A 14,304-nucleotide genomic window follows, 5' to 3' on the forward strand; every position below is an offset into this window, starting at 1 on the left:
CTGGGAATAGAACAAAGCGCAGAACTTTACCTTCCCTGCAATCATTGCTTCAGTGTTCTTTCACTCTCCTGTGCCAAGGAGCATCAGGGCATGTAGGAAAGTCAACGCCAGTTGCTGTATGTAAGCGTACATGTAGTTTGGGTCAAGGGCGCCTTCATTCCTCAACCAATAGCCATCTACCGTAGGCTCAATTCCAGTCTCGGAACAAATCTTCACATATGGGATGAGCAATTCTTTTGTCAAAGCAACATACAGTATTTCTAACAGATGCCAAGTTTTATGATGATTCGAGCCTTTATTACAGTACTGTTGAGCTTTCGGTGATATGAATACTAACGCATATATGCTACTTTCAATTTAAACACATGCCAGTAAAGATGTAGTGCAAACTTCTAGCTGCATTTGTAACAAAGAAAAATGGCTCACTTAATAATATTTATAAAAGTCTGGTCCAAATTGATGGAGTCACATAAAATTTAATAGCAAAACTGGGACAAATTTAAAAAAGGAAAGAAACAGACTGAATAGGGATGGAACTTCACAAAAACAAATTTAATCAATGGTTATCTGCAAGTTTTACATTCACAAAAAAAAACACAGGGAAATGACCTTCTTAATTAACCAAACTGGAATTTCAGATCAACCACTGAGGAACAAACACTTGAAATGTGACCAAGACAAAAACGTTTTGGAAAAAAAAACCCAGAAATTAATAAATTTGGAAAAAAAATCAAATAGGAAACAAAAAGTAAATAAACCCAACAAAAAACAAAAACGTTGCAACACAGTGTGTATAATAAGTAGACCTTTCAAGACACTTTGGAAGAAAATCAATGACTCTAGCAGATAAAACACTCACAGCGTAGGACACACCCAAGAAAAAGGGGAAAGAGAGGAACTCAAAAATGTAATGCTCTCTTTTCTGCTGCTGGTCTGCTACTCAGGGGTCTGTGGTCTTTCTTACAGGATGGCAGGGCACATGGTTTTAGGGGAAGGGGACCAATGGCATGTGTCTAATTTACATACAATGTGGACTTGTTACTGGGGAAAGCTAATCAGGGGGAAACACTACTAAAGTTAAAAGTTGAAATGAGGATCTCTTTCCCAAAAAATTGGTTCAATTTCTGGAATCCAGCATCAATAATCACAGAGCGTCTACGGTGAGGTGTTTCCACACACTTTTTTATTAGCGATTTACGCCCTTTATATACTTGTACAGGATTTACGGATGAAATTGAGGAAAGGAGTTTTTCTAAATAGTTCGGATGATTGTTCTAAATGTCATCAGAATAATTTTAGTTTTTAAATATTACATGATGATGTCATGACTGGTTACTGGCCCATCTGCATCTGCTTGATGACTTCATTGATGTTTCTATCGGAGTGGATCAGAGCTTGGAGAGATGAAAGGGTTGGGGACATCTAATAAAAACACTGGATTTTCTCAGGGGGGCTACTCCAATACTAAAGCATACAAAAGTACATTGGAAAAATGCAAGTTAAATTTGGCCCTGCCACACATTCATCTCCAAATGAAGAAGCCCCATGACTGCAACTCTATAGGTGATGTTGTACACGTTCGAGAAGGTAATCCCTCACAGCCCTATAGATGTGTACCTGCTCTTCGACGTTGGCATTTGTTTCTGGGTCTATGGGAAAATTGAAACGAAGCAGTGGTATTTCCTCCTCTGGAAGTGGTATGCAAGTTTCTGGAACAGTTACGGCATCATCATCACCTGCATGATGTTGGCCTGCGTCAACACTGTATTCATCAGTCTCGGCCTTTAAAGCCTTCACTCCACAACAAATAACCCTCTACCTTAGGCTCACTTCCAGTCTCAGAGCAGTTCTTCACATATGGAATGAGCAGTTTTTTTGTAAAAGCAAAATAAAGTATTTGTAACAGATGCCAAGTTTTTGATGATCTGAGCCTTTATAACAGTACTGTTGAGCTTTCGGTGACTTTCAGTAGGAATAGATGACTTACATGATTTTATCACAACCTACCTGCGTGTTAAGTTCGTCTATTGGGTAGCCATCCATTGCACCTGCCACCCACAATTGCATTGGGGTTCTGTTATGAGCAGTTCGGAGCTTGTGATGTATGTAAGGATTCTGGAAAAAGGTCAGGTGTACGTTGATCACTGGTAAGAACACATGATGTGTGCATTACATGTTGAACATTCATGCAATTGCCTTCTTAATAAGTGCCTGGACGTCCCCATTTTTGATCTAATCCATTGCTCCTATGGCATCAGGTAGGGACTAGTTCCCTCTCTTCACCCTGATGGATGCTGCTTGTTCCTTTGGAGCAACTCCAGTGACTCCTGTTAAGTTGGGCTAAAACTATAAGCACCCCAGGTCCAAAAAACTCACACACACCATCAGCACTCACTCTCTCTTGGTATTTATAATTCAATGCCTTCTTCATGAGAGCCTGAACGTCCCCATATTTGATCTTGTCCATAGCCCCTACGGCGTCAGGTACGGTCTTGTTCCCCCTCTTCATCCTGATGGACGACGCCTGTTCCTTAAGAGCAAACCCCTTGAGATCCCACAGCTGGGTACTGCTGAATCGCCCAAGGGGCAGGTGCCTGCGGATAGCCCAGCCTCGCATTCTGGGGCCATGAACATGGTGGATATGAACATGGATTTATGTCTACCGGTAGTTTTGTAATTGTGCTAAATTCAAATAAATCTTTCAGATCTGGTTTGGGAAGGTTCTTTTGGTCAGGTTTGGGAAGGTTCCTTGGGTCGGGTTTTGGAGGTTTCTTTGGATCTGGTTTGGGACAGTTCTTTGGCTTGGGTTTGGGAAGGTTCTTTGGGTCGGGTTTGGGAGGTTTCTTTGGATCTGGTTTGGGACAGTTCTTTGGATCAGGTTTGGGAAGGTTCTTTGGCTCGGGTTTGGGAGGTTTCTTTGGATCTGGTTTGGGACAGTTCTTTGGGTCGGGTTTGGGACGGTTCTTTGGGTTGGGTTTGGGAAGGTTCTTTGGGTCGGGTTTGGAACGGTTTCTTTGGATCTGGTTTGGGACAGTTCTTTGGCTTGGGTTTGGGAAGGTTCTTTGGGTCGGGTTTGGGAGGTTTCTTTGGATCTGGTTTGGGAAGGTTCTTTGGCTCGGGTTTGGGAAGGTTCTTTGGGTCGGGTTTGGGAGGTTTCTTTGGATCTGGTTTGGGAAGGTTCTTTGGCTCGGGTTTGGGAAGGTTCTTTGGGTCGGGTTTGGGAGGTTTCTTTGGATCTGGTTTGGGAAGGTTCTTTGGGTCGGGTTCGGGAAGGTTCTTGGGGTCAGAATTGGGAAGGTTCTTTGGGTCGGGTTTGGGAAGGTTCTTTGGGGCGGGCTTGCAAAGGCAGGAACAGCTCCAACAACAGTTCAAACATAATCTGTGGCTGAGGATTGAATCCCAACACTACTGGTGTCCTGAGTCCTATTACAAATTTGAGGATGTCCTCAATGGACACAAATTTCCTGCCATCTACATTACAAAGTGAAAAAGAATAAAGTACATTGTAATTAAACCAAGTGTTTCACTTTTTGGGACTTCCAATTCAAACCATGATTTACGTTATGTTTTATGCTGAGTATATAAAAATTGCCACAAGTTAAGTTTAACGGTGTACTTTTGCATTTTGTCCAGCTTATTGTGTAGTTAAAATACAAGTCCAGAAGAGTACAGGTAGCAATAATTTTTGTAAAGCTCCGGCAGATAGTAGCACTCAGCAACTGGCCACGTTCTGCCATCTGCTGTACACACATCAAAAGCATTAGCGAAAACCAATTTACTGTCAACTGTGTCTACATCATCAACTCTAAGCCAGCGATATGTGTTTGATGGCCTCTGCTCATAAACTGAATGACAGCTTTCTCTGATGATTTAACCTCCAGTACACTCCTGATAAACCACTCAGTTTCATAAGCGACCGCTACCCACTCTCCTTGTGAATGAAAACTATACGAAAATTCAGTGTTAAGTTCCGATAATGAATTATCTGTGCTCTCATGGGACAACCGTTGCTTTTTACTAGGTTCGGCTGGGTCTTCTGATTGTTTCCGTTTTTCCCAGCCTTACCCAAGTCAAGGTTATCATCAGTTGCTGAATCTATGGCATGCTCAGAGTTGGAAGTTGATTCTCCAGACATCTTTCAAATTTCTTTCAAGTCTGACATCAGTTCTTCGCTGTAGTAGTCAGAGCATCTACTTTTTCATTTGGAAACCAGAACAACAAAATTGGCAATTGTAAGAAATCCGGATGAAAATCTCTGCCCCATTGAATGATGCAGTGAGCCTCGTCTACTATTATATTTGACGCCTTTTCATAAGATCAGATTTTTGTGTCGGGGTGATGTAACTCAAATGCAGTTTTGCCTTTTACCGACGTATAAACACTGCATACTCAGTGTGTCACCTCCTTAGTAAACCCCGATGCAAAATTCCATCTTACGAATAGTTAATGCGGTTCCCCGCTGCTATGTACATCAGATTCGAACCAACCAACCAATCCCGTTAGCTTGGTGGTCAAGTGGTAAGACATCCCACCCGAGTCCCAACCCGAGTGATTTTTTTCCAACTTTCACTCGGGAGGTAACACACTGAGTATACAGTGTTAAAACGTTGTTGAAGGGCAAAACCAAATTTGATGTGACACCTTGCCTTGCCATAATTTGTCCTAGAAGGTCTCCTTCACCTGCCAGATCTCTGTGGTTGCATAATTTGGCTGAAATGGATGAATAGGAACCTGTTGTCACTACTGCAATATCAACTTGATTAAGAATTTTGCTGATGGCCTGCTTGAAAGCCTGCCATGTTGACACCCTTGCCACCCAATCTACTACCTTCACATGCACAATCTCTTTTGAGCATCTATCAGCTACAGTGTTTTGTGGTAGAGGCTTCAAAACTATGCATCTGCTCTTTCTTTTTCTTGTTTCTTTTTCTGTTTAGCTGGTAGATTTCCCCAATTCTTTCATGCCTTCCTGTTAGTGGCTGATGACGTTTTTTCGAGTGCGATCTGGCCGAGGCCATGTATCGTTCCTTTTCCTCAGTGAGAAGGCTTTATTACCAGTCCGGCGTCTTATTGTTAGACCACATTATTAATGCCTGACTGTCCTGGCCAAGGGCTTTTTTCTGACTAGCATATCTAAGTATGCAACGTCTCGCTCGCCTACCATATTGGTACTTAAGACACTTGAAGACTCGACTTGTGTTTCAGCAGTAGGCTTCCAATACTTCCCTCCTGGCAGCTGATCTTTGCACTGTCGCTGGAGAATCAGCAGGATTGCACAGCAGATGAACTCTAGTGCCTGGACGCACATTGCCTGCTCTTCCGCATCTTCACATTCCTCGAACAGACAATCATTTGCATCATCTTTAATGATAGGAGCCCCATCTATGGCTGTCTCACCGTGGAGCAATCCCAATGCATCATCTTTCCATGAAAAGAGAGGTGTCTGCAACAGATGAAGAACATCATTTATTGCAAGTACATTCTCTGCTCTTTTGACCATGTGCCAAAATGGACCGGTAATAACTTTGTGCACAACACCCAGTGCTCATAGCTCCGCCTGAAGTATTCTCTTGTTTGCATCTTCAGCCACGGCTAGCAGGGGAGAGTTAGGCTCTGTCAACATCGAGACAAAATTGACCAGGTGGTGCCGATGGAAATATGTTGCTGCTGCAGCCTCAAAAAGGATGTACGTTTGGTTTCCAACAAAGTGTACTAGATGATTGATGACGTTGTATTCGTTGATGAGGTAGGAAGTAAAGACATCCTCTACACTAGATTTGTCAGATCCAGGATGGTGATATGCTTTACTTGATTTCCCTTAAACCAAGGGGCAGTCTTTCATTCACTCGAAAACCTGAATGATGTAAATAAATAGGAAAAAACCAGGACATGGCGGGATTTACATGGAAAGCCACTCAACTCGATGCGTTTGAGACCCATGTAGCATCAATTCCCTGAGTGAGAAATTAAAGTCGGACGTCATCCAAACATGACTTGTTTTGTGATTGAGGCTTCAAAGATATGCATCGGCAATGGTACCAGGTGTTGCATTTATCGCAGGCAATCATGCTTCTTGATTCATTGTTGGGTTGTCTGCAAATGCAGTTAGGTTCATGCAAGTCTTCTGAATATTCCATTGTGTCACTGCTTATGTGTGACAGTGATGTGTTATCAGCTCAAGCATTGTCATATTAGGATTCAATGTGAGGTTTTAGGGACTCCATAATGACATCTTTTAAGGACATCTTCTATACATCTCCGTTGTAGTTCTGATGGCATTCTTTGGAAAGTTTGCAAACAATTTCTTAATTTTCACGAACAGAGCAGCCTCATTTTTTTTAAACACCCCTTCACCATAATTACATCCATTTTTGCGTCAACAAATCTGACAATGTCCAAATAACGCCAAGTTTGTCCATATTTGACTTATGCATAATGTAACTGGGAACCGTTGCCCTCCGTGAGATTCGTTGCTAGCAGAAGAGCACTGAACTACTGACCTGAAAGCTGCCATTCCAGAGATTTAGGTGTGAAATTGCACAGGACTTCAAAATGGAACTTTGATTACAGAGTTCCGCCATCATGGGATTGCAGGAGGCGAGCGAAGCCTACATGTACCTCGTCGGACTCTTCGAAGACACCAACATGTGCGCCATCTATGCCAAGGGGGTCACCATCATCCCCCAGTTGGTTGCCAAATTTTTGGTGAACGGGTGTTGTGTGTGGAAAAAACCCCAAAACTTATGGCTCTTTTCTGAGCCACCATTTCTTCAACGTAGAGATTAGGTCCAATCAAGTTTTCTGGCTTGAAATTGCCTCTTAGGCAACTTAGCGCACCATGTCCAAAACGGTTACATTTCCTGCACTTATGTGCGAATTTACAATTCAACCAGTGGCAACCTTTCTTCTGGGTAAAGGCGAAACAGAAGCCAGCGCTTTTGGAGTTATGATGCACAAAACTGATGCTTGAATAAGGTGGTGCAGATGGAGTGGATGGCAGCGCCTTCTGCCGTAACCCACAATACCATGTCAATAGCCCCCCAGGAATGGCTCGGGTTAGCTTCTTGGCACAAACAAAACTGTTCATCATACGCACGCCATCCCAAGCTGCTAAACCGGGAGGCAGCCATCCTCACCGTCTCCGTGTATTTGAGTAGTTCGCCTACTCGGAGAGGGTGGCACACCGCATAAATTGCCGTAAATGTATGAAAGGCTTTTAGCCATTTATCAATGCTATCAAATTTCTTTTTCAAAGACTCGGGCTTACAGACTATCATGCCATATTTTCGCAACAACTTACAAAAAGGGTTTTTTATTTGGCAGGATTGTAAAAAGTAAAGACAGATCTATATACTTCCCACTCCATATTTTCTCTTTAACCCGGTTGGGTACTTGAAAAAACGGGGTCAGGCCTAAGCAAAGACTGGTCAAGTGCTGGGGCCACTACAGGCCAAGTCTCCTCAAGCTGGATGACGGAACTGTCAACCTATGCATTACTAGTAGTACTACTGCTACTAACTAGTGAGCCAATTCGATCAGTCATCGCTGGCTCTCAAAAAGAAGAGCGTTCAATGTTTATTGCAGGCAATGATGAAACCTCAGACTCACCCCGCCTTGCTCATTGGCTCTATCAGCTGCTCTGGTTGTTCCCCTGCCTGGCTGCCGACGTCCTACTAATGGTGTTGGCACATCATCAATCCTTACACGACGTTCCCTCACCCCAGATTGCATTGCCAGCATACGGGGTCTCCCACATGGCCTCTTGGCAATTATGCCGGCATCCATCAAGCTTGCAGAAGCCTGAGCTGATTACCAAATGGTTTTTGGCGTCTTCGAAAATTGAGTTGGTAGTTCTTCCTCTTCGTTGCTGTCACTGATCCATTCCAGTCTCTTTCTTCTTGAGTGTACTGCTTCTAAGTGGAGGTAGGCAGCCAAAATGCTGAGACACCTCTGCTTCATCACTGTCAATGATCCATGCTGGTCTCTTTTGTCTTTGTTGTTGCAACATATTGATTAAGTGAAGACTTGCAAGGACTAATAAATGGATACCCTCTTCATCTGCAGTTGAGTCTCAACAAGGCAGAGTTTGTAGGAAATATACAATTTGTGTGTAATCACTCACAACATGCATGTATTTGCTGTTATACACTTGTTTCAAAGGACAGTCTATTTCCTTTCCAAAAAATTGCAGCTTGTCTGATTGAACTTGAGAAGTTATTTGTCAGCAGAATATGTTGCACATAAATATGTTCTGTGCGTATAAAGTATTCCAATGCCTTTAATAAATAGCAGGGTTTAAAATGCAGGGATTTATGGGTTTGTTTTTTCTTACGCCTACTCACTTTTGTTTGTTGGCAATTCCTTCATCGTCTGTTGCGATGTCAGATCTTTCGGCTGCCTTCATAGCTTTTTGAATTTCCACAAAAAGCATAAAATGATATGACGCATTAGTAGGTATTTGACAATTACAGTCCGTGTGGCCAAGTAAGTTAGAATGTTAATCGACAGTGTACAGGAGTATAACCTTCACTTCACGACAAATTATTAAATCCGTATTTAAAGACATCCAATATTAAATGTTATCAGGTAATAAAATGAAATGAATCATCGAGTATTACTTACGACATTTGCACAGCAGGCAGATTTTGAATACTATCCAAGTCTGAAGGTCAGAATAATTTGGTCCTGATTGCCTTAATAAGGGCAGGAGTTGACATGAACGGGGGCCACAAGAGTATTTGGGTCTGATTGCGTCAACCATTTTGTTGGTACCAATCAGGCCGTTACCGCCCATTACCATGTACGTTGAGCTGGCTGTGCATGTATAACGGTTGACAGTACAAAGTCAATATCGATGTGATGCAGGCTATACCCACTGCTTAACGGAAACCAGTAATTTACAGTATAGCCGTTACTGGTCGGTTCCAATTAGCCAGCACTAGGCCGATTGCGGTAAGTTTTCTGTTTTTGTTTTTTTGGTCAGACTACATGTACTTGTTATTCCTTGCTTGTTTTGGCCAAATCAACTTCAAGCATACTCCATTAGAACCCAGTGCATTGCATAATTGGACTTGCGATCAAAAGTCATCAATTCTGCTTGGTGTCATTCATTTACCCGTACTTCAAATTCTCACAGATAAATTTTGTTTTTCTAATTCGAAATCTTTCCATACATGCACTTACATTCATGTATAGTACATGTTGGGCCTAATGTGCTGGTGTTGCAGGACATGTCTTGTTGCATTTTGATGGATTTATGCAGTTAAGAAAACATTCCAAGAGTTACATTGTGCAATCTAGTCCTTGAGTAACTTATATATTTCTCAATCGTTAAATATTATTGCTTGGTACCAAGAGGAAACTTACTGCGGGGAATAAAGGGAAGGGAGAGAGATTTATCCCATAAAACTTGAGACTATTCATTATATTTTACACTGTGTATTGATGAGATTTTTACTCGATAAACACCTTTTTTTCCCCCTTCTTTCCAATGCATACAAATTGTAAAAAAAATAATGGAATAAGGGAATAAATAATTAATTACATAAAAGGGACACTTCCCGGACAGGGGGCAAATTTCATGTATTTTTTAAATTTTTTATTAGTTTATTTATTTTAGTTTTCTTTATTCCACTGAATGCTATAATAGGGCGACACACCTTACTATAAAGGTGACATATAGCTGTCGCCCTTTTCTTAAAACGACCCTTAGGACAAGGAAATTTTATCGTCGCAAACCATCTAGATTGATTCCTTGTGGTCCAATTAGTAAACTTGGGTTAATAGGTGACAGGTTAGGTTTGTGCACAAGTCAGTGGGAAAGTCGCCCTATTATAGCATCCTGGATAATTATTTTTAAATTTGTATTATTATTATGATTATAATAACAAGTATACCCTTTGGGAGACACTTTAGCGTCATAAGCTATACCTTTGGGAGACACGTCGAATTAGGGAGACATTTCAATGTCTCCCTAATTCCATCTCCCCTACTTAGAGTCAAAATTTTAATGTTGCAAACAGGCTAGATCGATTGCTCGTGGTCCAATTAGTAAAATACTGAAACTCATGGGGGTGGGGTAGGATAAGGTAAAATTGGGGTAAGGGGTAATTAAAGTTGGGAAAAAATGTGTGCACAAGTCTATGGGAATGTCTCCTAATACTCAATTATTGGTAATTATTCTTCTTCTTCTTATTTCTTTTTTTTTTTGGGGGGGGGGTTATAGGGCACTGGAAATTTGTGGGGGACACGTGCCCCTCCCCCTCATCATCAAACTCCCCTTGGCGAATGCCACTGGATTGATAGTGCAAGGTAGAATCAACAATCTAATGAATGTAGCGTATACCTACATGTATAAGGAACCATATTTTTCTGAAGTCTGATTGAAAAGTTTTGTTTGTGGTTACTGCTAGGCATGCCTGCATCTTCAGTCATATTACTGTGTATGCAAATGGTTTAGAACAGAAATTCCTGACTTGGGCAATTCAAGTCGGGAAAAGACCTGAATTGTATGCAATACAGGTAGACATGAGTCAGCTTTGGAAGATCAACTCTCCAGTCAACGCCGACTTCATTAACCCCTACATAGATGAGCACTTGCATCGTTGGAAATTGAGGTAATGGAATTGGTTGGTCTGACCATCGCAATCTGAGTGGCCAATTTAATGAAGCTGCTAAGCACAACAATTTGTAGCAAAGTGATTTTATGGCAAACTGTTTTTATCAAGGATTTCAATGCTTAGCAGCTCCAAGGAATTGGCTCTTGCTCAGAAGAAATTTTTGATCAAAAACACTTAACAGGAGTGTTAAGCAGAAATTTGAGACAGTGTTGTGCATGGAGGACTACACTTCTTCAGAGGAGGAACTTGGAACTGTGTGAGGCAGTGGCTTTTCTCAACCAAGACATTCTGTATTGCAAATGTTTCTCAATTGCCTATGAGCAATGAAGGCCTCAAACAGTTCAATGCAAGGGCTCTATCCATTGATTAGAGACATGACAGCTCTCTCCACCCAGTACTGCTTGCAGACTTCATCACAATGACGCTAAGACAGCTCAGCGTTTGCAGCGTTTTCCATCCAGCAGCACCCGGAAGCTTCAGATGCATGTACATGCAACTTGCACTGTTATCATGATTTCATCTTTCCTCAAAGCAGCAAATGAAGACGTGTAACATTTGTCATGTCAACATTGCTTCATCAGTGGAAGTTCTAAAATATCTCTACTCAATAACAAATCCAGATGGGCTCTTGCTGTCAAGCTGCAAAATGAAACAAGTGATGATTGTAGTTTTTGTGAAAGAGCGAAGACAGTTTGTCACAGTTTCATCTCATCACTCTGAACAATCAGCAACTGAAAAATGCAGTGACAATGCCTTCATCCCGCTACTGTGTGATGGGAGAGCAGTGAAGGCTTCATGCCCAGCAACCAATCAAGACCTGTGACTGTTTATGATAAGACTACATCTCATCACTCCGACCGACCAGCATCTGACAAAAGCCTGCATCACTCCATGACAATGCCTGGACTCCCACTGCCGTGTAATGGGAGAGCAGTGACAGCTTCATGTACTTCAACATCCTTCTGCTGAGCAACCAATGAAGACCTGTGACACTTTGTGATGGTCTCATCTCATCACTCTGACCAACCAGCAACTGATAAAAGCAGTGATAATGCCTTGCGACCTTGTATGTACTGGGAGAGCAGTGACAGCTTCATGTACCGGTACTTCAACATCCATCCACCGAGCAACCAGTGGAGACGTGTGACAGTGTGTGAGGGTATCATCTCATCACTCTGACCAACCAGCAACAGACAAAGTGACAATGCCTTCACTCCAGCTACCTTGTAGAAGAGCAGTGACATCGTCAGGTACCTCAACATCCCATCCACCCAACAGCCCAACAGACAGTATCATCTCATCACTGTGACCTAGCAGCAACTGATAAAAGCAGTGACAATGCCTTGCGACCTTCTACCTTGTACAAGGAGAGCAGTGACTGCTTTATGTCCCTCAACATCCATCCGCTCAGCAACCAATGAATGTGATGGTATCATCTCATAACTCTAACCAACCAGCAACTGATAAAAGCAGGAATAATGCCTTCTCTCCCGCTGCCTTGTAATGGAAGAACAGTGACAGCTTCATGTACCTCAACTTCATGTATGTCAGCTTCCATCCGCCCAGCATTCAACAAAAACCTGTGACATCTCATCACTCTTACCAACCAGCAAATGATAAAAGTAGTGACAATGGCTTCCCTCCCACTACCTTGTAATGGAAGAGCAGTCACAGCTTCATGTACTTCAACATCCGCCCAGCAGACAATGAAGACCTATGGTAGGTTGTCACAGTATGATAACGGCAACTGATAAAAGCAGTGACAATGCTTTCTCTCCTGCTACCTTGTAATGAAAGAACAGTGATACAGATAGCTTCATGTACCTGAACATCCATCCGCCCATCATCTAACAAAAATCTGTGACATCATCTCATCACCCTAACCAGCCAGCAACAGACAAAAGCAGTGACAATGCCTTCCCTCTTGCTACCTTGCAATGGGAGAGCAGTGACGGCTTCATGTATCTCGACATCCATCTGCCCAGCATCCAATGAAGACCTATGACAGTTCATCACATGAACTCTGTCTACCGAATATTAACTTGAGACCTGCAAAAATGTCTCCTACACACACTGCCAAGTTTGATTACCACAAACGGCTTTAATTAAATAACCTCAAAATATGACAAAGAAAAATATGGTTTCTTTTAAAATGGCCGACAAAGGCAAATAAACACCTGCACCTTAATCTTAACATGTTTTTTTCTGGGGGAAATTGGGGGGGGGGGGGGAGGGGGTCCAAATGTGAGGTGTTTACAGTTACCTAGACGAGACACCTAATTAAGAGGAGATGATGAAGTGGGAATTTTGATAAGCTACATGACATGTTTGGAAAGTGTTCACTGGCTCCCTGGAATGGCCTCACATCAGGGTGTTAGTTGGGAGATAATTCCTAGCTGACGGAGACAGTGTGCACAAATGTACATTCATATTGTAACCCCCAAAAAAGTATAACTATAAGGGGTAACATTTTGTTACGTAAAGTGCCACACTTACCTTACACTTAAAGTAAGCCCTTGTAATTCAGTATCAGAATCAAACAAAGTAAATTTGAATTGAAATTTTGACTCCACATTTCTTAGAATTTAAATTTGCTTGTAACCAATTCCAAATCTCAGGTAGCGCCTGAGAGTTCTTTTGGTGGACTGACTCCAACAATATCGTAAGGGTTGGTTATAGTTTAGGGAGAAACATAATTGCCTGTAGCAAATCACAGAGCAAGGAAATATTCAACTTAGAAATAAGGGGAATTGAAAAAAAGACAACCAGTTTCTCATCTTTAGCTTTGGCTTTTAGAAGAAAAAAAATGAAGGAGGCCTGAGGTGCTTTTTGTGTTTCTTATTTTTCCCTCAAGGTGGCAGATGGACTTTTCCATTTCTCAACTATAAGAGCTGGGGATGAGAAGCTTGGTTGTTGTTTTTTTTTACTTGGTCTAAAAATTAGTGGATAAATAATATACAATGTATAATGTATGTTTTAAGAGAGTTCTTGCACTATTCCAACTAATCTTGCAGTGATTCAAGCCTAGAAGGTGCTTATGAAATTTTGCTTATTTCTGCCTAGCAAAATGCTTTTTGATTAAAAAAGAATCATGACTCCTGGATTAAACTGTATAATTGACTCTAAGTATATTGCTGTCAACCAAGCTTATTAATATATTTCCTTTTTTGAATACAATTTAATTGAATGAATGAACTTTTTAAAAATTAATTTAATGAAACAGTCCAAGGAAAATATTTACAGTAATGTAATCAAACTCAGTTTGAATTATCAACTCTTTAAAAGCTTTCAGACCGAATACCAAAAACAGTGGTCAGTTTTTATCTTGCATCTTGACCAATTTCATTGGCATTTTAATGACTTTCTTATTGCTTACATTCCAAGGATGTTTTAAAGTCTTTTCAGGAAGTGTATTCTCTGAGGTTTCCAGAGAGTCATGTTTGGACTCATGAAACTGTCTAAGCTAAAAGTTTATTTCAGTCAAATGTAAGCCTTTCTTGAAAGAAAATATAAGAATCCAAAGTATAGTGACTGCATGAATTTTTTTTAAAGATAATAATGCAACGAGACATGTCCTGTCAAGGTTTTACACAACTTACCGGGTATTTCAGTTACTTTTTTTGATTTGTAAAACGTGTCTTTTCCAAATGGCAGTTTCCATGGTTGAGTACATTTGTAATCTCTT

General features: G+C 41.3%; 1 protein-coding gene across 1 annotated transcript; it reads right to left on the reverse strand.

Moving 5' to 3' along the window:
• Positions 1–2,874: 2,874 nt before the first annotated feature.
• LOC119727857 (protein TsetseEP-like) lies at positions 2,875–6,581 on the reverse strand. Its single transcript, XM_038199931.1, has 3 exons — positions 6,501–6,581; positions 5,162–5,443; positions 2,875–3,336 (listed from the first exon to the last, which is right to left on the reverse strand). The coding sequence occupies exons 1-3, from the start codon at positions 6,579–6,581 to the stop codon at positions 2,875–2,877; spliced, it is 825 nt and encodes a 274-aa protein (XP_038055859.1).
• Positions 6,582–14,304: the final 7,723 nt, after the last annotated feature.

The sequence above is a fragment of the Patiria miniata genome, unplaced genomic scaffold (assembly GCF_015706575.1).
Source record: "Patiria miniata isolate m_02_andy unplaced genomic scaffold, ASM1570657v1 HiC_scaffold_20, whole genome shotgun sequence".
NCBI lineage: Eukaryota > Metazoa > Echinodermata > Asteroidea > Valvatida > Asterinidae > Patiria > Patiria miniata.

Excerpts from the sequence above, each read along its gene's own strand:
- LOC119727857 (XM_038199931.1), bottom strand. The coding sequence starts at position 6,581 with ATGGCGGAACTCTGTAATCAAAGTTCCATTTTGAAGTCCTGTGCAATT. Across the intron at positions 5,444-6,500 it reads TCTGGAATGGCAGCTTTCAG|ACACCTCTCTTTTCATGGAA; the intron begins GTCAGTAGTTCA and ends CATCTGTTGCAG. Across the intron at positions 3,337-5,161 it reads GTGTCTTAAGTACCAATATG|CCCGCCCCAAAGAACCTTCC; the intron begins GTAGGCGAGCGA and ends TGCCTTTGCAAG.